Source organism: Acartia tonsa, chromosome 5, assembly GCF_053477335.1.
Source record: "Acartia tonsa isolate MP-2025a chromosome 5, ASM5347733v1, whole genome shotgun sequence".
Lineage (NCBI taxonomy): Eukaryota > Metazoa > Arthropoda > Copepoda > Calanoida > Acartiidae > Acartia > Acartia tonsa.
Window position 1 is genome coordinate 21161898 of NC_137264.1, and position 26362 is coordinate 21188259.

Genomic DNA, 26362 nt, shown 5'->3' on the forward strand with positions numbered 1-26362 from the left:
ATGTCCATACAGTATATGGTACTATTCTGCCTACTCTTAATAGTTTCTTCACGTGCCTTTCATAGCAGCGATTTCTAAATGCATTAGGTATGACGTGGTCAAGGGTAACCGAAGAATAATAGATTAATAACATAGTTCGACCAGATGTGTAATAATTTCGTATTAAAAATATCTAGTCTATGTGAGGAACAACGAGCGGACACTTATTACAATTTGAGCAGCTGACGAACCTTCTAATGGTTTCAAACACACCTCTGCTCAAACGCTGTGCACGCCACTGATGTCTTACCTTGTATTCGTCTCTGAAGACTGATTTGATTCCTGGCAGTGATTTGTATTCAAAGGCCACCTTTTCCAACGATTTCTACAACAAAAAAAGTATCACAACATACATCAAAGCAAAAAACACAACAAATCAGACAATTAGACAACCAACACAAACCAACAGATGTTGATAGACAAAAAAGTTCCGGAAGAATTATAGGCCAATACACAATGACAGTCCAGTAAATATTACAATTGACAAAAATTAGTAGTTCGCTCTGAAAATCTGTTTCCAAATTTTTTAAATGCAAAATGTTGAATTAGTTTTAATACTTTTGAATGTTGTCATCCTTGTTTTATATAGTAATAGTAAATTTGTTTGCTTTCCTATAAAATGAATTTATGTAATTAAATCAATGACATCATTATTTACATTCATTTTTTGTTCATTCATACAAAAATCTATCAATAGAAAGAGACAGAATAATGACAGTTAACTTAATCTTCAACTTTTTATTCCCACCAATATTTTCTAGTTAATTTAAATAGGGTTTTAATATCAAAATTAGGGAAAGAAAATTTATCCTTACCCATTGCCCTTTCCCTTTAACACTGATCATTCATGTTATTACACAGTTTTATACCGAAAACTGCAATCCAATAATAATTTGATTTTGGGTTTATTTTTCTCTATTGACCAATATTTTGATAAATCAAATCATCGGTGTGTGAAGTATTCAACCCCCTCCCTTTTTCCAATTTAAGAACCCCAATTAAGAAAACCTTTAAAAATCGCATATTTTCTTATGATATAAAAATTTGTTGTATCGATTATTCCCTATTGATTGGAGGGATTTTTTCATTACCACTTTTACCATCATTTAAGACAACTGAACTTTTGATTGAATTGCCTTTCTCAAAATAATATATATAAACTAAACACTCAAATCAGAATAAAGACGCCTAAGTTTTTTTTTCGGGGTTAGTTGGTGTTTTGAAACTTTTTCACTTCTAAAATTTACATTGGAGGGTAAATTACTGTTAGTTAATCTGAAAACAATTTGGCTGTGTGTCCAATAAATGGCCTTGTAAAAGTTACTAAATAATTACCTTGCAATGCAATCCAGGCGTGAAATCCAGCAGGGCTCTGTTCCAACCTCGTAGATACGCGATATTCATCACTAGATAGATAGATAGATATAGAGATATCTTTAATCCAGGCGTGAAATCCTGCAGGTCTCTGTTCCAACCTCGCAGATACGCGATATTCATCAATAGATAGATAGAAAATACACAATAATTAGATGAATAGTTATAAAGATAGGTATCTTTAATCCAGGCGTTAAGTCTAGCAGGGCTCTGTTCCAACCTCGTAGATAGGCGATATTCATCACTAGATAGATAGATAATATGCAACATTTAGATATTTAGATAGATAGATATATAAATCTTTCATAGATAAGTCATAGAATAATGATAGATAGATTTAAATACATTCTAAAAGTAGACAGATAGAAATAATATTTAATTGATACAGGATTCGACAATTTATTATTGACCATTTCATAGAATTGTAAAGAATTATCAAAAAGACAGATAGATGAATTATTAGATTTTTACCTAGATTAATAGATAGGTGTATTATTATAAAGATAAATGAATACAAACAGCTTAATAAACTGATTTAATATTTAGATGTATTGATAGATATATAGATGAATTAAAGGACAATTCTTAAAAATGGATAGATATATGGAAGACAAATAGACAGGTACATAGATAAAAATTAATATACCTTGATATTGGTCATTAAGTTCATCCCAAGAATGGTATCCCTCCGGGCTAAACAATTTCTTCCCAGTCACCAGATCTTTGTCAAACTTGAGTAGTAGGGAGGTTGTATGCATGTCTGCACCTCTATTCTTACAATTCATACATTAATTATACTATCTATCTATGTTTCTAAGTAGTAGGGAGGTTGTATGCATGTCTGCACCTCTATTCTTACAATTCATACATTAATTATACTATCTATCTATGTTTCTAAGTAGTAGGGAGGTTGTATGCATGTCTGCACCTCTATTCTTACAATTCATACATTAATTATACTATCTATCTATGTTTCTAAGTAGTAGGGAGGTTGTATGCATGTCTGCACCACTATTCTTACAATTCATACATTAATTATACTATCTATCTATGTTTCTAAGTAGTAGGGAGGTTGTATGCATGTCTGCACCTCTATTCTTACAATTCATACATTAATTATACTATCTATCTATGTTTCTAAGTAGTAGGGAGGTTGTATGCATGTCTGCACCTCTATTCTTACAATTCATACATTAATTATACTATCTATCTATGTTTCTAAGTAGTAGGGAGGTTGTATGCATGTCTGCACCTCTATTCTTACAATTCATACATTAATTATACTATCTATCTATGTTTCTAAGTAGTAGGGAGGTTGTATGCATGTCTGCACCTCTATTCTTACAATTCATACATTAATTATACTATCTATCTATGTTTCTAAGTAGTAGAGAGGTTGTATGCATGTCTGCATCTATATTCTTACAATTCATACATTAATTATACTATCTATTATACTATCTATCTATATAGCGAGGTGTACATTATTTTATCTCTATATTCCTATCCCTTAAGATCCCTGAATTTGCATACTTGTTTCCTTTTTTAGTATGGACTTTTTTTGAGCTATATGTCCTTTCTATCCTTTAAAAAAGTAACAGGAGCATAGACGTCCAAGCTTTTTTTTTTGGGGGGGGGGGAACTCGATTTTGGGAAGGGGGGGGGGTAATTATCCCTTCCTAAATGGTTGGGGGTAAATTTAAATGTGGGGGGGGGGGGTAATCGCCACTTTACCTCCCCCCCCTTGGACGTCTATGAACAGGAGGTCTTGAATGTCAGTTTGACCTGAAGGATATCACTAACCTGAACTTATATGATAAAATGGGGGTAGGTGGCAAAAATTTTTATTACAATATTGATGTATATCTATCTTTCTATCTATTAGTCCATCTATCTTTGTTATATGTAGAATCGTGTCTATTGTTTGTAAGTCTATCTATATAATTGTTAGAATTGTATGACCTTGGATGTATCCAAGCACAATGGATTCCAGGTATATGTGTCACAAAATTTCCTAACTAGATACAAAAAATATATATTATTTATTCAAACAAGGATGACAACATTCATAAAAGCGAAGCTCTGAAAAGGTTTGACAAACGAACGTTAACACTTGTAGAGTATCAGAACTGAATAAGAAGAATATAAGTGTTAGTGGAATCATCCTGCAAAGTTTGAAATCAATAGGACAATTCTAAAATGTCTAAATTGACGAAAAGATCTAAACGCAACGGCCGGACATACGGACGGACCGAGCCTAATTATAGCAAATCTTCGCTTTTAAAAAGAGTTTATTAGCAAATAGTTACTCAAAAATAAAGTTATATGAATGAGGATTTTTCTACTTGAAGCGCAATATGCACTAACAATGCCGCAATGTATTTTTAAAATCTGTTTGTAAAAAAGTTATATCTTTGTTTTCCTGTTTAAGCTCTCTGCTTTGGTACTGGTTAGTTGGAAAAGAAAGTTTAGCCAGCCATCTCAGATTGTATACATGCATCCGTAATGAACGGGTTACCCTAAACATATTTTTTTTGGATCTACTGCAGTTTACGGTAAAATATTGCTGGTAACGAATATTGCCAAAAATCTATGAATTTTAAAGGCTGCTAGCTGCCAAACGGCTGAACGTACAGATCATACCCGCACACCATTTTAAGCGATATAAGAAGGCCTACAAATAAACTGAAATAGCCAAGATCCAATGATGCACAGGGAAAGCTTCACTGAAGAAAAACGCGTAAAATAGGCCTTTTTCGCGTATTTCTCTGCACTGCGAGATAATTATGCATTATTGATTTATGGCTATTCCAGATTATTTGTAGGCTTCCTTATGCCGCTTTAAACAGTGTGCGGGCATGATCTGTACGTTCAGCCGTTTGGCAGCTAGCAGCCTTTAAAATTCATAGATTTTTGGCAATATTCGTTACCAGCAATATTTTACCGTGAACTGCAGTAAATCCATTTTTTTTTATATTTCAACGATGATGTATTATTAATTTTCCAGGCAGGGAAGGGACATTGGGCTATTTATTACACTAGTTCCCAAAGTTTTGTAATAAAATTTTCTTATTCGTTGGCTAAACAACTTTGGCAACTGATCTTAAATTTTAATTAGTTGGTTCATTGAGTGCCCGTACATCTCAAATACTAATTGTAATGTAGAGAAGAGGTAATTTTGTAAATTATCACTGATGATGTACATCAATTTATCATCCATCGTCTTTTCCCTTTAGATCCTTACATATTTTCTGAAAGAATTTCATTTCAATAAACCTTTGTATTTATTTATAAAATGTTTTAATTTAAAGAGTAAAAATACCAACCTGTATATTCTAGATATGCCATGGTTTCTAAGGAAGCATTTGGGCTCCACCCAAATATCTATCACACTTGAGTTTTTGGACCTACAAAAATAATATTGTTGGATATAAATAATTCTGTACAATTTAAAAATATTGTAAAGGGTATCTATGTTTTAAAACTATATAATTACCTTTGTATAAAAAAGCTCAAATTTAACCCTTACAGATCGGGGGGGGGGGGGGTCATATTGACCCCCCCCTCTAGTTTTTTCAATGTCATTTTTTTCGTAGATAAGATGGATAGCTGTTACTTCATGACTTTTTAAGTTTAGTAATTATGCGTCGGCAAGAGTTGATTTTATTAGGATATCTGGTCTGTGTCGGTCGTGGTGTCCGGTCAAAGTCGGTTGGGTAGCACCAAAATTTAAAAAAAATTCTAAATAAATCTTAATTTCTACATTATGACTTTTGTGTATAAGGTAAAAACTTAAAATTTTTTTGGTGAATACTGAGATATCAATGACCTTATGAGAAAAGTGGTGTTATGACCGTTTGACCGCACCCTGACCGACTTTATGACCGATTTTTGTCCGGCTTTTACCACACACATATATCATGAATATCGTGGCTTCTATTACAGCTAGAGACCTATAATTTTTTTTGGTAAATCCTTGAGCAACAATAAACAGATAAAGATATTAAGTGGCGCCGCCAACCGCCGTTTTACCGAAAATGGCGGTTTCCGTGTTTTTCGGCGATGATCAGAAAAAGTAATTTTTTTGTTATGGAAAAAAAAAGTTCGTCCTAAAATTTGGTCATCCTAGCTGCAAAATTGGCCACTCTACAGCTGTTTTAAAATTTAGCGGCTGGCCGCTAAAAAGCGGCTAAGGAGCGGCCTGACCGCTATGATTAGAAAAAGTAATTTTCTCTAAAAATACACATGAACCACCAGAAAAAAATTTTACATCTTTATCTGTAACAGAAGCCGAGATAGAGGGGGGATCAATATGACCCCCCCCCCCAAAACTGTACATTGTGATATAATATAAAACATTGTTGCTTCTATCAAATGCTTTGGTGAAGTCAAGCTGTTTCAATTATTAAAATGCTTATAACATCCGTTTAAAGGGAAAATAAACATAATTTTTAAATCTTCAAATATTTAAAAACAATTTCACCTTGTAAAGTTAAATCTTCTATTGTAGTACTCTTTCCCTAAAAAAAAAGATTTTTTAAAACACATTTTTCAAAAGTTTGAGTTCAGCTGAAAACAATATAAAAAATGTCAAAAAATTATTTGCGTAATTTGAATACAAGTCTTCACAATTCTTACAAAAATATTGTCTGTGCCTACTGCATCTCGGAGCTAAAAAAAATGGTTTTAATCTTATAATTGTACATTTGATATCCGCGGAAAGCTGTTTATAATACGATGCGAGAAATAACTATTCTGTTTTTTGTTTTAACTAAAATTAAAAGTGGACGGTTGATCTCTATAGACCTCTAATGGCGTAGCCGCTAGAAAATTGCTGGACTATCAAGGATTATATTATTCTTGTTATTTTCTATTTGTTTATCCTGTAGACTATAGACTGCCAAAGTATGTTGTTTATACATTATAATAAAAAGTAGACATAAGACTAGTTTAACTTATAATGACCAAATAAAATGCATGGCTCCGCAAGCGACTGAGCCGTTTTTAAAGCCAGTCAGTTTTAAAAATCAAGCCCCCTGAAAGCAAATAATCCATAGCAATTTTTTTCGGTTGCATAATTTGCTAAATTTTTTTGCATATTTTAGCCGCTTTTTATGGGAACTGATATCCGTGACGGTGGCTAATATTTTATAACATGCAAAACAACAATTTCCTTAGTCTCAGACATCAGAGGGTGACGGCAGATGGACAAACTTTGGTTTTAATTCATTCTGCACTTTTCACATAAAGAGAAAAAAGACAGTTTTAGGAGAACAGGACAGTCGTAGATTCTAATAGATTATAATACAAAAGAGTTCATTCTAAGAAAATTTAGTTTGATATTACAATTTTAAAAAATTTAGGTATAAAATTTAAAATTAACAATGATTTCAACTTACAATCAGGGCTCGAGTTTTATAAGGAAAATAAAAATTTATATAGCTAAAGATCTAAACCTGGTACTGATATGATTCGTGTTTTTTTGGCTTTTATTTTGCTAGGGTTCAGAATTGTACATGATAACATATAATATTTGCTGTATAATACTCATATACGTAATTTACCCAATAATACCTATAACTACTTTACATGAGTGTTATAGACAAGTATCCTATAATATAATGTTGTAAGAAAATTTTCTCTGTTTGTAGCGATCTTTAAAACGGTTAATAACGGTTGAGGGATAATTTTACCTCACTATTTTAAGTGAGGCAGTGAACCAAAATGTTTTTTGGGCGTTATCCTCTTAGAAATTTTTTAAAATTTTTTTTCAATTTTGAACCCCCCCCCCCCCGCGACTACCGACGAACAACTATTTTAGGTTAGGTTAGGTTTTAGGCTAGGGAGCCGAGCGCTGCGGCTAGGCAGGCAAGGGGGCCGAGCGCTGCGGCTAGGCAGGCTAGGGAGCCGAGCGCTGCGGCCAAAGTTCATAGTTCGCTGTCGGGGGGGGGGAGGGGGGAGGTTACTCAAATTGATTTTCAATATTGAAAAAAAAATTTCTAAGAGGATAATACCGTTTTTTGAGAATTCACCTCAGGTTTTAGACTATTTTCATAATACTCATTCCTGAAAATAAGAACTGAATAGACATAAAAGTCGAAACAAAAGTAAAAAAAAAAATTATGTCAATATGCAGCACAGCTAGATAGAATAATTTTTTTTTTAATGAAAACCGAACAGTAATAAAGTTAGAGAAAAAAAGATTTTTTAAGAACACTTAGATTACTGGACGTACTGATACGCTCTATTATTAAACGTAATTTTTTTCACATTGAAACTACAATCTAATTAAATTTATCAAAAGCTTTATTTAGTTCTAACAATCACTAAATTGTATTTAAGATTTACTATTATTTGTTCATTCATGAATACATTATTCTTCTAATTACAGAATAATTTTCTTTGTTGTTTTATGTAAATAAATGACGGGACTAATGAATGGATTTTTAATTAGCGCCTATATTAATTATCAGATTTATTCCATTAAAAGATAAGTATTATTTTCTTTTTTCCATTTTGTGTTTATGTATTAAAAGTGTCCAAGGGTATTTTTTGATTTTCTTCCTGAAAAGCAAAGATATATAAAACAAATCTTTCAAACTATTCAGGGACGTCCAAGCTTTTTATTTTAAGGGGGTAAAAAGAGGGGTTTCACATTTTTTGTATAGATATTTTAAAAGGAGCACAAAATTTGGGGAGAAAAAAAGTAATTTATTCCCCAATAGTTGAAGATTTACACCTTATAGGTGTGTACACTTCATGTTCAACACTCTACGTCCCGAGAGATGAATAATAACAAGGATGATATCATCCATAAAAGCATAGTTTCAAATTAGTTGGTAAGACAAAACAATTGTAGAGTGTTAGAATTTATAAGCAGGCTAAAAATGTAGAAGTATAAACAAAATTGTGTGTAAATTTACAATTTTATACTTATACTTACAATTTTAAGGACTTAATTAAGAGATGATTTGCTTAAAACAGTGTGCCTTATTTCCTGGGAAATTTTAAAAATCAGATGAATAGGCCGGAAGATTGTATTGTAAAGGTTATAGAGTTGCGACGCTTTTTTAAAGTGTACCTACCTGTTACAGGAATCATTATTTATTTGAAATCGAAAGGACAATTGTTACATGTCTCAATCAACGGACAAACCCTAAGTGTAGAAAAGCTTTGCTGAATATTTGTAATGTTTGTACTGTAGTACAACTATTGATGTAATGAATATTTAATTGTATACTTTTACCTATAACTGATATTTATGTCTGTGTTACACTATTTTCATTACACAAATAGGAAAATACAGGTAATACCATAAAAACACTAATTCTGTTCTATTCCATAAAGTAGTAAGTTTTTTTTTGTCTGAATCATAAAAAATACAAAGATACTGACGGGCCTCTAACCTTTCCCATAAATAAATACAAATAATAGCTATAGAGTAGATGTTCTACAACTTACCTATAACATACCTTTCCATCCATAAGTAAATACAAATAATAGTTATAGAGTAGATGTTCTACAACTTACCTATAACATACCTCTCCACCCATAAGTAAATACAAATAATAGTTATAGAGTAGATGTTCTACAACTTACCTATAACATACTTCTCCACCCATAAGTAAATACAAATAATAGTTATAGAGTAGATGTTCTACAACTTACCTATAACATACTTCTCCACCCATAAGTAAATACAAATAATAGTTATAGAGTAGCTGTTCTACAACTTACCTATAACATACTTCTCCACCCATAAGTAAATACAAATAATAGTTATAGAGTAGATGTTCTACAACTTACCTATAACATACTTCTCCACCCATAAGTAAATACAAATAATAGTTATAGAGTAGATGTTCTACAACTTACCTATAACATACTTCTCCACCCATAAGTAAATACAAATAATAGTTATAGAGTAGCTGTTCTACAACTTACCTATAACATACTTCTCCACCCATAAGTAAATACAAATAATAGTTATAGAGTAGATGTTCTACAACTTACCTATAACATACTTCTCCACCCATAAGTAAATACAAATAATAGTTATAGAGTAGATGTTCTACAACTTACCTATAACATACTTCTCCACCCATAAGTAAATACAAATAATAGTTATAGAGTAGATGTTCTACAACTTACCTATAACATACCTCTCCATCCATAAGTAAATACAAATAATAGTTATAGAGTAGATGTTCTACAACTTACCTATAACATGCCTCTCCACCCATAAGGCGCCAGGTATCCAGAACCTAACAAATAAAGTTAGATTGGGTAAAGTCCCTTTCGTGACATCGCATCTGAAGGGTTAGAAAATTTGCCCCGAAGGGTTAGAGCTCCCGCAGGGTCTAGAAATAGGAGAAAATACGACGAAACGCCCCTTAAGAGGCGATGTCAAGAAAGGGACTATACCCGAAAGATTGATTAAAAGTTAATGAAAAAGTGTCAAATCATAAAATAGTATAATAGACTTAGATATTTCTTGTTTTCGAGACATCAATTATTTTTTACAGATTGTCTTCTTTACTAAAATCAAGGAGTAGAGAAAAAAAAATAAAAGAAAAAAAGAAGAAAACGAAGACAGAAAAGAATAAAGCGGAAATGAGAACAGAATTAAGAAGAAGAATGAAAAAGAACAGAAAGGGGAGAACTTAACATTGAAGCTACACCGTCATAGAACTAGTTCATCAAGATTCTACATATGTATAAATCTTGATGAGTTGCCACGCTTGTAACTTAGTTACCTGTGATATGATTTAGAAAGTCTTTTGTGTCTGTAGCTCCATCTATCAAATTCTACTCGAACTAATTTTATTCAGTTTTCCTCATAGACTAAAACTTTTTAATTTGGATTATTTTGACTGTGTAGAGACTGTAGGCTCCACTGTTAGACTTGGAAGCATTTTGTTGACATTCATAAGTGTTTTATGTCGTAGTATTCATAGTATTTAATATTTAAGTGGTCAAGGCTATAGATATTATTGTTAAACATATTTTTAAAAAGCTTGACATTAACATCACATGACCAAAATTAACATCTTTGAACACTAAGCCTTAAATTAAAACCCTTTAGATGCTTTGGAACTTTTTGAATGAAGGGATGCCATATTTGGGTATGATTTGACTTCCCACTCATTTTCAAAATTCTACAAGGTTCCCTAAGGCTTACATGTGTCTGACGCACAGCTGCAGAGCCATTCAAAATACTCTTATTAATCTTTAGATTATTATGCTATATCATTTTGATTTTTTGTAGACTTTAGACTTAACCACTTACAGTCGGGCCCCTTGCCACACCTTAATCAGTCGGGGGGGGGGGGGGGGCGTTCAACGCACCCCCCATATTATCTCAGTTCCTATTAGAGCTAGAGGGCTAAAAAATTTTGTGCAAGTCCCCTGTGTTATGATGAATTTCCGACCTTAGGTAAGTCAAAGTCAATTTTCGCTTCCTTCACCCTTTTATTTAACAACCTTTGTTTTTAGGTCCTCTTTTACTTAAAAATTTAAAAAAAAAATTTTTTATTTTTGAAGCTAGAATAAAAATTTTTTTGCAGAAAATGTTTATCTTTATGTAAATTTTATATTTGAAATATCAAATATAAATTTCAGCGACCGCAGCTGTACTTGGCAGCTGCCAGCCGCCGCAGTCAGCGGTCGGCGGGAAAACGGCGGCGGATCTTTATGAAATTTTAATACATTATGTAGACATATCAGAAAAGCTTAAGTTTAAAATTTGAAGATTCTAAGTCAAAAATTGCGGTCACATGAGCCTTTTAAAGATTTCTGGAGACCTGAAGGATCAGGAACTGCAGGATCATACCTGGAACCTGAAATTGACTTGAACACCTGTATTTAATATGAGGATGTACTACTAGAGGATATTTTAATATTTTGGTAAGATAAAATGCTTTGTTGAAGTCAAAAAAATAGTTTTGCTCTTTACCTGGATGACCCTGCCAGGTTTGCTGGCATCCTGTGCCCGCCAGGATGGAGATATTCAAAAAATTCCAACTCTCAGTTATGTGTTTTAACCACACTTAAAAAGTCAAGCAGTTTGGGCTCTTTATCTTTCACACACAGAAAATGAGATAGAAAAAACCGGATAGGGGGGGGCGTTCAACGCCCCCCCCTATCCCTCCAACCGTTAAGGGTTAAATGGCTGAGAATTTATTTTAGGAAAAAGATTGTTTGCTCTGGCGAATTTATATCTATTGTTCACACTTTTAAACTTTTGAACGTACCTTAGTCATAGAGCAGATGCACTTTAAAACATGTTCGTACTTTTGTGTGCCTCATCCAAAATTCTATGTTATCATACATTCATAAAATTATTAAAAATGTATATTATTTTTGCAGAATTTTTACATTCATTTTGTAAATGCACGTAAAGCACATATATATACGTCTAGAAATTTTTTTTGCAAACAAAGGTTGTGAAATAAAACGTTCTATTAATAACAAAAAGGCACAGAAGCCAACAAAAACTTAAAATTTGGGTATCTGAGCTGAAAAGACAATATTACTTTAGTCTTGGGATAAAGATATTCATATGTTTGTTAGCTTAAATCTCGTAAATGGCTATACCACTAGAGGCTAATGTTGAAGAACCTGGGCATGTTTTAGACTTTTTTGGGAGTGACAATAAATTAGATTTTTTCAGGTACTATGTTTTTAGATACAATTAAAAAATTATATTTTTTGTCCTTTTATACCATATTAACCTATTGGAGTATCACCCTTAGAGAAAAAAGTACTTGATGTTTTTAAGAATATTGCAGGCAAGAGTTAAAAAATAAGAGGTTTTTTTTACGGATGTTGTCATCCTCGTTTTCGTTAGCTACGTTAGGTAGGTACTGCAATAATAATTATAATATTATAACCTTCTGGTAAATAATCTATGAATCTAGCTTTGTAGACTCTTTACATAAAATACTTTGGTGATGAATATTTAATCCAGAAATGTCTGTAAAAGATGTAACAGTGTGACTTCAACACAGTAAATCAAATTAGAATTACTCTAGCTACTGTAAACGTCGTGTGTATTGAATAATAATGAAGCGTAGCAACTTTATATTCTTTATTAAAAGTTCAGTACGAAAATATGAAACATGTTGATTTTGAAATAATTAACGTACTAAATCAATGTATTCAACTGTTCTGTATGGACGTCTATTTTAATCTGGTGACACTTATCAGGCCTTAAGGTTTTATAATCTTACAAAAGTGTCTTTTTTTCCAATAGAAATTCTTAGATACAAATGGCTTACTCTATTAAGACTCTATTTATGTATTTAATAATTATAGAAAGATGTATATACTTTAGTGGGGTGGTTTTCAAGATCTTAATGAACATACATAAATGAATCCAGCAACTTATATCACATCTTTAACAAGTCATTCCATTGAGTTTACCAATTAATGGAAGATTTTCCTAGGCATAATTCTCTAAGATTTAAGATGTTCATCCTTAGATAATAAATTAAGAAATATTTGAAACGGCAAAATATTAGATCCTATTATTGATCACCACAAAGAAGATTTAAGCATCTCAATTACCATTTCAAAGAGATAAAAAGAAAGAAAAAAATATATTATTAGAAAAGCTCGTCATACATATATACATTAAAAAAGGTAAGGTAATCTAAAAATTAGATTTAGAAAAGATGATGGATTTAGCCGAAACATTGTCAACGTTAAAAATGCTAAAAGTGGGCATCAGACAACTAAATCTAACTGTAATGCAATTCGCCATATAAAAATTGCTCAATTAGTAGTAAAAGACAAAGGTTGTGTAATCAAAGGATTTGTTGACTGTAGGAGGGCGTTTAACATGTAAAATATGGACTAGAAACAACCGCTCATTTTGGTACTAGGACAAACGCAGGAGTGACAAACGTCGAAGTAGAAAAACACCAGAGTGTCTAAAATATTAAGTTAATCAATCATTTCTATACAGATTAGCTTAGTTTAAGATACGAATATACAAATAAGCCCCCCCACTTTATAAAACATGTAAGATGGTTTAAAATAGGCTAGGTTAGGTTAACTGTCAACTCTGACGTTTGTTACTTCTACGTTTGTTATAGGACTCTTTTTTTAGTACAGCTCCTCTGCAGCTTAATTAAATATTCGGTTGGATCAGTAGTGTTAGCGTCATAGCTGCAACTGTATTGATCATTTTGGCGGCTGCGGCTGCTTTTTGTTTTTAATTTTAAAGTTATGAAGAAACCCCTGCCTACATATGATATGTTTGAAGTTCCATATTTTCTGTAACAAATACATATTTTAATTTCAATTTTAATAAAACATTGCAAATCCTAGAAAAGGGGTATGTAGCCAGTATGTATCAAAAAATCTCGCTAACCTCTAAACCGATCGGGTTCTTCTTTACAGGGTAGATTTTTATAGGTCCTGGGAAGGTTTATAACTATTTCGGGGGAGGATACCAAAACCTTCCAAATGTTTCTCAATTTTTAGCTATTTGCTAAGACATTTAGTAACATACTATATCAAAAACTTTAATATAGAAGGTAATGAATTTTTGTTTGAAATCTTATTAAAATGTAATAAATTGAAGAATGAAACGAACGTAGATTCTTTTCTAAGAATTAATATTAAAATATAATTCCTGTTAATTTTATCCCAGGCATGGAATCCAAGGAAAAATTCTCCAGATACAACTCTCTAAATATACAGATAGATAGATAGATATATTATATATGTAGATATACAGGAGGAAATTGTGAGATAGATTAAAGTTATAGATAAGTAAATATATAGAAAGATTGAAAGAAAAATTAACGTGTAAGATAAATTCACTTTTTGCAAATAAGCTTGGTATAACTAACTTTATATTGCAGACAAAGGCTTGCAGAAACAGGGTATAAAAAAAAAATTAAGGGGACTGATACACACCCATAGAAATCTAACCCCTTAAAATTGCATAAAAGCTTTTGACAAGGGTATACACCCCCACCCCCCTAAAACATTCAAAGTTGGTTGTAAAATAAAAAAATTAACAAATCTACTAATCCAAGGCGAATGTTTGGTCAAAAAAGGAGACATCTGGATCTCCTTTTTTTTCCTGGATTGACGGGCAAGACCATCACAAGTGTCTTTTATGGCAATCCAATGCGAATGTTTTCAACATGCTAATTATGTAGGGAGATGGATATCTAAGGGGATGTATTGAACCTCGTGAAATAAAATTACACCCCTCCAGCTGTATTACTGCTGCGTGCACCCCCCTCTGTGCACACCCCTCCAGCTGTATTATTGCTGCGTGCACCCCCCTCTGTGCACACCCCTCCAGCTGTATTACTGCTGCGTGCACCCCCCTCTGTGCACACCCCTCCAGCTGTATTACTGCTGCGTGCACCCCCCTCTGTGCACACCCCTCCAGCTGTATTATTGCTGCGTGCACTCCCCTCTGTGCACACCCCTCCAGCTGTATTACTGCTACGTGCACCCCCCTCTGTGCACACCCCTCCAGCTGTATTATTGCTGCGTGCACTCCCCTCTGTGCACACCCCTCCAGCTGTATTATTGCTGCGTGCACCCCCCTCTGTGCACACCCCTCCAGCTGTATTATTGCTGCGTGCACCCCCCTCTGTGCACGCTTCTATTACAGATATTCACAAACGTCCATACTTTAATTTTGAAGTATCTTTGCTGATAAGGATAAGAATACTTGAAAACTTTAACTTGATGATGTAATAATTTCTAATATATTTTTATTTAGAATAGAATTACTAATTAATCCTCCTACTTTAACTTCTCAAATTTAGTAAATTAATTGGTTTAGTAAAATTGATGATTACGTAAGATTTTTTTTTGAGAATCTTTTAAAATAATTAGGATCCTTTGCAATAAACGTAGCATACGTAGTCTATATTGACCAGCATGCACTTTATAATCTAAACTACCAAGCTTACATATATTGCTTGATTCACTTCTACAAGAGACAAAATAAATTGAAAATGATTCCCAAAATCGAAATTTATCATTATGTTTTAAAATAGTGCATTTTTAAAAGTATAAGTTGAAAAAAATACTAACTTTGAAATAAAAAATGCACTGTATAACAAATGAACATCGGATTTATGTTCAGACTTTCAAAACATAAATCTTTTTTATAAGCTTCAACTTTCGAAGTTATGCAGCGTATTTTTTAGTTTTAATTAAAGCTACTTTTGAGGAATATTTAAAATCTATAAAGTTCGAAATAAGCCCAGACAAAAAATAGTTTTTAGAATTTTCCAATAAAACTCTCCACTATCTTAGTCTGCAAAACATAAACTGAGTTTAGGATAAAGTTAGCTTGAGAGTTTGTTAAAAAAGAACTAAAAAATAGTAGCACAGTGAATCTGCAAGTAAGGTATGCGCGTACGTGTATTCCTTTGCATGGACTGAAAGGCTAGTCTATATAATAGAGTCACTAGCGGCATCGTAACTATTTTTAGGGACTCTAATTTCCTGATAAACAATGCTCAATTTGTCAAGAAGTTAACGAGAACTTAAGCTAAATGGACAAACTGACTATCAAATCCCTCACTTTTTGGATTGTAGTAAGGCTACATTTTTTATACTCTGGTATGCTATATATTTTTGTTGATCTATGTATTAGCGACCAAGCTAATATTGATAATTCACTTCTACAAGAGACAAAGTGAATTGAAAATGATTGCTAAAATCAAAATATATCTTCATGTCTTAGAATAGTGTAATTTTTTTAAAAATAGGTTGAAAAACATACTAACTTTAAAATATTGATCTATGTGAACATAAGTAGCACAGCTTCTTTATAACATAACTGTTGCTGTATTAGAAGACAACCATTATAACTTGGTGTACATTTTGTAAAATCTATATTCATAAGTTTTCCTCCCATAGGATTTCCTTTACATGGATATAGATGCAAAAGAGGCCAAATAGAGTAATCTAGGTTCATTATGAAACCAAAACCATTCACGGATAGATAGATAGATAGATAGATAGATAGATAGATAGATAGATAGATAGATAGATAGATAGATAGATAGATAGATAGATAGATAGATAGATAGATAAATAGATAGATAGATAGATAGATAGATAGATAGATAGATAGATAGATAAATAGATAGATAGATAGATAGATAGATAGATAGATAGATAGATAAATAGATAGATAGATAAATAGATAGATAGATAGATAGATAGATAGATAGATAAATAGATAGATAGATAGATAGATAGATAGATAGATAGATAGATAGATAGATAGATAGATAGATAGATAGATAGATAGATAGATAGATAAATAGATAGATAGATAGATAGATAGATAGATAGATAGATAAATAGATAGATAGATAGATAGATAGATAGATAGATAGATAGATAGATTGATAGATATATAGATAGATAGATAGATAGATAGATAGATAGATAGATAGATAGATAGATAGATAGATAGATAGATAGATAGATAGATAGATAGATAGATAGATAGATAGATAGATAGATAGATAGATAGATAGATAGATAGATAGATAGATAGATAGATAGATAGATAGATAGATAGATAGATAGATAGATAGATAGATAGATAGATAGATAGATAGATAGATAGATAGATAGATAGATAGATAGATAGATAGATAGATAGATAGATAGATAGATAGATAGATAGATAGATAGATAGATAGATAGATAGATAGATAGATAGATAGATAGATAGATAGATAGATAGATAGATAGATAGATAGATAGATAGATAGATAGATAGATAGATAGATAGATAGATAGATAGATAGATATATAGATAGATAGATAGATAGATAGATAGATAGATAGATAGATATATAGATAGATAGATAGATAGATAGATAGATAGATAGATAGATAGATAGATAGATAGATAGATAGATAGATAGATAGATAGATAGATAGATAGATAGATAGATAGATAGATAGATAGATAGATAGATAGATAGATAGATAGATAGATAGATAGATAGATAGATAGATAGATAGATAGATAGATAGATAGATAGATAAATATATAGATAGATAGATAGATAAATAGATAGATAGATAGATAGAAAGATAGATAGATAGATAGATAGATAGATAGATAGATAGATAGATAGATAGATAGATAGATAGATAGATAGATAGATAGATAGATAGATAGATAGATAGATAGATAGATAGATAGATAGATAGATAGATAGATAGATAGATAGATAAATAGATAGATAGATAGATATATAGATAGATAGATAGATAGATAGATAGATAGACAGCTAGATACATAAATAGATGGATAAATAGATAGATATATAGATATATAGATAAATAGATAGATAGATAGATAGTTAGATAGATAGATAAATAGACATACAGATAGATAGATAGATACCCACCTGCATGAAAGACACCATGAGTCCAGGGTTTTGGCTGAAATTTCGAAATGTAGCCATGTGTTCCTAGAGTAACATTTATTTTAAAAGAAGTAATATAGTAATATAGAAAGCCTAGATCACCAATCCGACAATTGGACATTCCGACCATATCATTGGTTAGAAGTGATACATTTTTTGGTATGAAAGAGCATTTATTCTTTTATCTGATCCTTATTGAAAGTCAGATATGAATTAATTGCACACATTTTTTTCGACTTGCTGTTATTGAAGGAGGTTGAACTAATTTTGACATTTTATAAAACTTCTAGAAGCGTAGTTGAAGTTATTTTTATAATAGAAATAATAATAAAAATTCTTATGTTTACCTGGTCTGATTTGAAATGATGGCAGCTGATTAGGTTAGCACAGGTTACCAGCAACAAGATGTAGATACCAGTCATCATAGATAGATAGTTATCACCTAGATGAATTGATAGTTGTTACCTAGATAGATAGATAGGTATCACCTAGTTATATATATAGGTACACCTAGATAGATAGATATATAGATGATTAGGTTAGCACAAGATACTAGAAACAATAAGTAGATACAATAGCATTTACTACTGATATGTCAGGCAATAAACATAACTAGAGTAGATGCCTGGTCCTTGAATAAGCAAAACTAATTTCTAGGCACAGTTAGGACTTCCAGGCAAATTAAAAGGAATTACAGGTTGATTGTAATACGGATGTTACCAAAGCTAATGTATTGGTGTACGTGCAACCATGTATCAATTTATAGTCGATATGCTACTGAGAATAGATAGAAAGTAGGGATAGTAGGGCATATATGTGGATAACATACATAATATATCTAGACGGTCTATCTAACTTTATTCTAAGGAAATTAACTATTCATAACTAATTTGAAATTGAAAAAAATTTGTCTTTTCTTACTAAAATCTGTACACAATTTCAAACAATGACATGTCTTGAATTTACCTCCGTTGTTATCCTATTGGTTGATTTAGAGAGTATGTCTTTAGATCGACTGTCTCTATTATAAATATGTAGATAAATTTCAAATACCTTATATTTTTTGTTGTGACTCTGAGGTACAAAGTTGACTATTTTGTTAGCTGGTGGCATTGGAAAGACATTATTAGTCACTCGCAGAGAAGGCAGTTGGGTAGCTCTCTCTTTCTCACTAAAACAATTTTATTATCTTACATCTGACGATGTTGGGGTGTTTGCTCTTAAATTCATTTCAGTTTTGAAAATAAAATGAGTAATAGTACAAAATCTTTCATATTTTCTAAGAATCCACGTTAACCCACGATAAATTGAATAAAACAATTAATTAGTATTATTCAGTTGAGGGGGGGGGGGAGGACCAAAGACACAAACAACATATAAGAATATATTTTCTATTCTAAAAACTGGAACAAGATATAATTAAAAATTTCTTAGCAAAACATGAAAACTCTACAAAAAAAATGTTAAAATATTTTTATTGAAAGTTCTCTCTATTCTATTCATTTATAATAATTAGTTTAATTGGTATAATCCCTTCAACTATTAGTGGACCACAAATTCCCTTCCCCACCTGAAAAAAAAACAAAGAATGTTTATTCAATTGATTATAATATGCGTTTTTTACAAGGTTTTTACAAGGTATTGTAAAACTGCAGGGCAACATAAACTAATCTAAAATTAATATCAATCAAATCAAACTGTTTAACATATAACTATTGGAGATGCGACATCTAAATTTCAAAATACTTTGAACGTACAGACAAGTCTTTTAAAGAAATGCTTCGCATTTAGATCACATTATTTATACCCTCTATAAATTGGTACTATATGAGATATTAGTCCACTTTTGATTGACAGTTTAGAGTAATTATCTCTCATGCTTCAGGGCACAAGAAACAGCTAAAATGGTCAACCCTTAGGCAATTTTAATGCACTTTTATGCTTTTCAGGCCTATTATTACCAATATACATCCATATATGGGTAATACTAGCCTATCTATGGTAATCTATATGTGATTAACTAATGTTATATGTTTATAGTGAACTTTGTATCTATTGATAACATAACCATGTAACAATTATGTAAAACTAAGTATACCTAAAGCCCCTGCTACATTTACGTCACAAGCTTAACACACAGACACTTTATTGAACAGACAAGAATTAAATCCGGGTAATAAGTTGTCTTTATAGCTTGCACCTTATAAAATCAGTCAGTTATTTACTAACTCTTGAACTATTAAGTTCTTTCTTCTCTCCTGGCTTAAAGGTAATGATCTTAGTTAATTTAGCATGCATGGTAGTTTAAATTTAGGTTCCTTAGTACTTAGCATGAATTGTGCCTAGGTCTTATGTTAGAGGCCTAACACTATGCACAATTAGATGCTTTGGACTTGGGGCAATCTCCTGTCCTACACTACTTATGTTTACTATCTCCTATCCTGTATCTTTCATACTTAATTGATTCACTTGTAATATAAATACACTTTATAAAACCATCTTCCTTCTTATGTACTTGATATACTTATATGATATAGATCGGACATCATAACCAGCCATTTATTCTTAATTTAAAGCAATATAATACCGTGCGTGGGTATTTGTTGGACTGCCATGGGTTCAACCAAATTCGTATTATACTTGTGGGAATAAAAGGAAAAGCATTCTTCACTGACAAGCCGACTTTGAGAATGTCTATGTATATTACAGCAAAAGTAGGATTTAAGTAGTACTCATAGAAGAGCGATCTCCATATACCAGATTTTGGACAAGCGCCCCATTCGCACTACCACTATTGCTGAAAAAGACCCCCATTATCTATACTTTTAATGAAAATAAAAGGGTAGGGCCAGAGAACTTAAAGGGGGGGGGGGGTTGGGTTATGAGGTTATTGTCCTATATGGGTTGTTGCCTATTAATTAATGGTTGAGCTTATTAAATGATTAATCATTTAAACCTTTTAGCTCATATTATTAACTTTTCAATCTTTTCATTTTATATTTATGAAACAAGAACAATAATAGTCTTACAAATATTTATTATCAATTATAACAATCCTTGTTTAAAAGTAACAGGATGTTAGATGTGTTTTTCCATTTTAAGAAATTTATATTCTTCCTTTTTTTATCTATGGAAAGCGCAGCAAACATCAAACAAATAAATTTTTGACAACTTTTTCTTTTTATTTGAATTTAAATGACTTTGTCGGACTGACCCTAATTATGTATAAAGCAGCGCCGCTTCTAAAATTCTATTAAAAATTGTGGCTTTGGAACTGAAAATTATTACTAGCAGTATAATAGAAAATGATGTACTATATTTCAATTAAAACATGAATAGAAATGTAATTGTTTGCATATATCAAATGCTATATTTAAGTCTAAGTTACCAAAAGTTAAAATTATTGATAATCTATATAATTTGGCTACAGTATTCAATATTATTTGATTGATTTCGTTAATAGCTTAATAATATCATGAATATTGTAAAAACTTGAATGGTCTTCTTCAAAGTAGCATAAAATTCATTTTTTTTTAACAAGTATGACAAACATCCATAAATGCTAAACTCAACATGTAGGATAAGAGGACAAACGATACAAGATATAAATTTATATTATATTCTTAAGCATATTGATAAATATTGTTATAAAATATCTTTCTGTCTTATAGTCCTAGTCATTGCTAAAAATCAAGATTGTAGGACAACTCGAAAAAAATTAATTTAAAAAAAAATTCCAAAAATTTCTTCCATTGAAAGGACTGTCTTGCAATGATTATAGATTTGCTATGCTTTAAAGTATTATCTTTATCGTGAAGGGATCCCCATAATTTAAAATATGACGTTCAAACTTGCAATTAAATGATATAGAAAATATGGATATTGTGAAAGGGGAATATTTGTAGTCAATTTAATTGCTAATATAGTCCTCAGATATTTGTCAATACGTTCATCCATGGTCAGGTGAAAAGTTATAAGGTGAATGGGAAGGTGCTATCGTTATATTAGTCAGCTAGGAAAAACATTTTATCAGAATATATGGGAATCTCCCACAATATCCATTTATTCTGTATTCATTGTTTTTTTATAATATTGAATTTTTACCTGAATTTTACATTATTAGATAATTACTATCCAACTCCTTGGTTTCGACCTTTTATCATTTCTTATCATTTCAATGAAAATATATCTGAAAATTTAAAAATTGGACGAATAATAAGGAATATTAATTTTCTATGTATTAACTTATATCAGCAAAATAAATAAAACCTTTTGTACAAAAGGGTAAAATTTCGTCGTTTCTGTTGCAAAATATTTTTCAAAAGGCTGGTTTTAAACTATTTAATGGTACTGCAGGTTGTAATCCTTAGAGAAATTGCCCTATGAGAAATTCCCACCACCAAAAAAAAAATCAAAAGAAAACTGTTAATGTGAGGATAGGGAAACCCCCATATACCTAATAGACTAAACTTCAAGATGCTAGAGGTGAAGCCATTTTTATATTATACATACTGCAGTTTTATTTCAAAATTAATCATACAACTAATTTTTTTTCAAGTTTTCACAATCTTCAAAATAAAAAGTATAAACTAAATAGATGTGTTATAAAAACATTCATTTTGATCCAACATGAAATTATTAATACAACATGTTAAACACAATTTTATATTAATATACATAAAATATACGTTCTTAAAATACAAAAAAAATACATAATGAAAATACACAATCTATGCATAATTAAAAACTCAACAAAAATTCTTAATTAGCTAAGAATTATTAATAGGAAAAAAATCAGAATTTTTATTTCATTTATAAAACAACCACGCTACCATATTTCTTTATTTATTACCATGAAATCCCGTTTTAGGTTAGGTTAATATAAATCATGATAGCCCAGAGGGGCAAGAGTCAAAAGGTTAAAGTCTCCACGGTTTACTGTTTACAAGAAAATAAGGGTAAATTTCTATATTTAACTTTCATTTTATGGTGTTGAACCTCTTCTATAAGTAGCGCAGTTACTTTAGAATCTGAAACGTCTGATACAAAGTCCAAATAATTCCGCTACATTAATAGATAACAGAAAATCCACATATACTTAAAAAATACTTTTAATTTCCCTTAATTTTAGTCCATTAATTTCTTTTTTAACATGGCGTATTTTATTCTTCAAACATCAATACTAATAAATGTAGAAGAAAATAAAGCAATTTTGTTGATGCTGCGCTACTTACTAACATGATAGTTCTTGATGTTTGCTCTGATTATGACCTTGCTTTCAGTTTACCTAATCATTAATTAAAACAAATATTTTACATAGTAAATTAATAAAGTAAATTGGACCAAGGTTAAAGTTTGTTTTATTAGTAGCTGGTGTAGAAACTCTACAATCTTAAGAGTCTGTCTTTTATTTTTGTTTTGGATGTCACAACATTTTCTCAGTTTTTATTAAATGATAAGTTTAAAATTTTCTTGCAAGATAATCCTCAAGATTTAGCAATTCAAAACTTATTTCCTAAGTCGGTCTATCTTTTATAATAAATATAGTTTTAAATTCTTTTTTAGGATTTTAATTTGCTTGGTTGCTATTGAAAATAGATGTCTAAAATTTCTTTAAAGCATTTTAATGCCCAATATGAATCTATTTCGTAAATGAATTCTCCCCTTCATCTGTCTGTTTTTCAAAAAGGTTGGTAAATTACTTTTTTTCCTTATTATATTCCGCTGTGAAATTTAACATTTTACTAAAACTAAAGTATCGTTCAACATTATATTGTTTATTCACTTATATGCAGAGAGGCAAAGATAAAATTCTTACATGATCGATTTTTAATCTACATATTCAAATTTAATTTATTTTTTCCTTTTCCAAGACAATTTGAAGAGTAATAATCAAAAGACCAATTTAATTTTAACAAAAAATATTTTTTTTCTCACAAATCTTGAAAATTTGGAATGTTGACTTTTCATTATTTTTTATAACAAATATCAATACAAATTTGAGAAATTGCTCAAATACACGAAGTTAAAATTTGAAACATTTAAAAAAAGGCTAAAATGCGACAAAGTAGATTCACTTAACAAGAAATTAAAGATAAAAGCATTAAACACTTTTTAAAAGTCAAAATACCACAATATTTAAATTCTATCTACCAAGAGTCTAAGATTAAAGAATTCATATAACAGACAAGTCATGGTTGTTTTATTATTCTTTTTAAGGGAAAATAAATGGATAGAAAAAAAGTCTTCTAAATCTTTATACAAATCTTTATATGTGTTTTTACCGAATGATCTCGAAAACCGCTCAACCAATTTGGTTTGATAAAGCTTTTCAAAGGTCTAGAGAAAAGTTTAAAGTATTTTGGGCTAATGATCTAGAGGCTAGGGGCGATGTGGAAAAAAGAGGTACACAGTTAAATTTGTAATAAATAAATGTTTTAGGTATTTTTGTTGTTTATTAATACTATCAACATGTTAATTAGAAAGAATAATAACATGTTCACATAAAAATTCCAATGCATTTATTTAAATATAAAACAAGGATGACAACATGCATAAGTAGCGAAGCACAAAAAATTGTGGATGGGAATACGTAGAAGTAGATTTAAAGTGTATTTATTAAAATCAAGAATAGATTTATTGGAGAAAATAAACACAAAACCTTGTTTTATTTTGTATGATGAAGACGGTTAAATACTAGATGCACATAACGATGGAGGAAAAAAATTTGAAACTGTTAATGCAAAAAAGTTTTAAAATTGGACCAAAAATACCAAAGATATGGGGAAATATGTCAAACATATAAAAATAGCCAAAAACCTGCTAAAAGGCAGTTTGGCCGCCATTGTTTCTTTTCTTAAAACACCAAAAATTTAATGCTAATATCTTTAACTGAAAATTTTTTGAAAATTGGACTATAAACACCAAAGATATGGGTAAAAATGTGATATATACAAAAATAGCCAAAAACCTGCAAAAAGGCAGTCTGACAGTCATTGTTGTTTTCTTCAAACGACAGGAAATTAAATTTTGATATCTTTAACTGAAAAAAATTCGAAATTCGGACCATAAACACCAAAGATATGAGGAAAAATGTGAAAAATATAAAAATAGCCAAAAACCTGCAAAAAGGCAGTCTGACTGTCATTGTTGTTTTCTTCAAATGACGGGAAATTTAATTTTGATATCTTTAACTGAAAAAATTTTGGAAATCGGACCATAAACACCAAAGATATGGGGAAAATTTGGAAAATATAAAAAATAGCCTAAAACCTGCTAAAAAGCAGTCCGACGCCATTGATATTTTATAGTTAATTGTGGTCCTTAATGATGGAAATGTTGTCAAAAAATTTCAGCTCTCTAACTTTTATAGGAGCCGAGAAAATCACGTTTCCCCCAATTCATTAATTACGGACGGACGGACAGACGGACAGACGGAAAGACGGACGGACGGACAGACGGACAGACGGACGGACATTGTGAATTATAGAGTAGCTTCGCTACTAAAAATACGGAGTAACTAATGGACATTTAAGTTTATTCCGTTTTAGAGTAGCTACACCGTTCTAACCTTTGAAATTCAAAATAGATTATTTGAAAAGTTGTTTTAAATATATGACAAATAATGGTCCTGGTTCTTAATGAAAATTTTGTTGTTTTTAATAAATTGATAATTGTATAAAACAATGTAATTATGATAATTAGTTTCCTTAGACTAATTGTTGCTTTTCACTCGCCTAATACAATAATTAATTTTTGAATAATTTACTTTTTAACTTTAATCCTTCTGGCCCCTTTTTCTTTTTTAGCAACCTTTTAATTCAAAAGGGCCACATTTCAATAAAACATTAAAGAACTAAAAAAATCTTAATTTCTTTAAAATGAAAAGAGTTAGGGGACAAAGAAGTCCCACTTGTAATTTATTGGCATTGAAATTAATTTTCAAAATAAGAAGCTTTGTTGTATTTGTTAGCACATTATAGATGTTTTGGTGATATTTAAAAAAAGCGAAGCTTCTCCATAATTTGAACAAATTACCTAGTACAGCTAGATACAATAGCTTGAGCGAAGCATCTCTATGATCAAGTCCTAGCATATAATTGTGTCCTTAAAGAGAATCCTATAATTTCACAATTTTGCAACAAGTTTATTTACAATTAGGTTTATACTTTTGGATAAATATTCTGCTTTTGACACTTAGTGTTCACGTCCGTTTGTTCTACCGATCGACATAGTTCGCTTTTATGAATGTTGCCATTCTTGTTTTTTTATGTAAAGATTAACTACGAAAATATTATTAGGTAAAATTAAAATTATAAATTAAATGATTAGATTAATAAGTCGTGTAATTATCACTTAAAAGTTTAGATTTTATATAAGTGATAAAATATTTTTGTTCTTTGGCAGTGAAAAAAAGAAATGTTAACTTTTTTTTAAATTTTCAAAAATCCAGGTAAATTAACAGACAACCAGCCAGCAGGTGCCTGTTACCAACCTGGTATTATTGGTTT

General features: G+C 30.8%; 1 protein-coding gene and 1 long non-coding RNA gene across 2 annotated transcripts in view; both read right to left on the reverse strand.

Moving 5' to 3' along the window:
• Positions 1-13690, reverse strand: part of LOC145319005 (uncharacterized) — a 28559-nt gene extending 14869 nt beyond the window's left edge. The window contains exons 1-10 of the mRNA XM_080160820.1: positions 13661-13690; positions 10170-10230; positions 9634-9677; positions 5897-5933; positions 4740-4820; positions 3836-3932; positions 3376-3431; positions 2060-2181; positions 1375-1445; positions 290-364 (exon numbers count right to left, since the gene is read on the reverse strand). Coding sequence (XP_080016946.1) covers positions 290-364; positions 1375-1445; positions 2060-2181; positions 3376-3431; positions 3836-3913 — 402 coding nt within the window. The 5' untranslated portion in view covers positions 3914-3932; positions 4740-4820; positions 5897-5933; ... (1 more) ...; positions 10170-10230; positions 13661-13690. The remainder of the gene's footprint in view (positions 1-289; positions 365-1374; positions 1446-2059; positions 2182-3375; positions 3432-3835; positions 3933-4739; positions 4821-5896; positions 5934-9633; positions 9678-10169; positions 10231-13660) is intronic.
• Positions 13691-13852: 162 nt separating this feature from the next.
• LOC145320054 (uncharacterized) lies at positions 13853-22043 on the reverse strand. The gene is made up of 6 exons (XR_013880110.1): positions 21957-22043; positions 18906-19023; positions 18200-18294; positions 17835-17897; positions 14015-14109; positions 13853-13877 (listed from the first exon to the last, which is right to left on the reverse strand). It is a non-coding gene; the product is annotated as an uncharacterized LOC145320054 (long non-coding RNA).
• Between the last annotated feature and the right edge of the window lie 4319 nt (positions 22044-26362).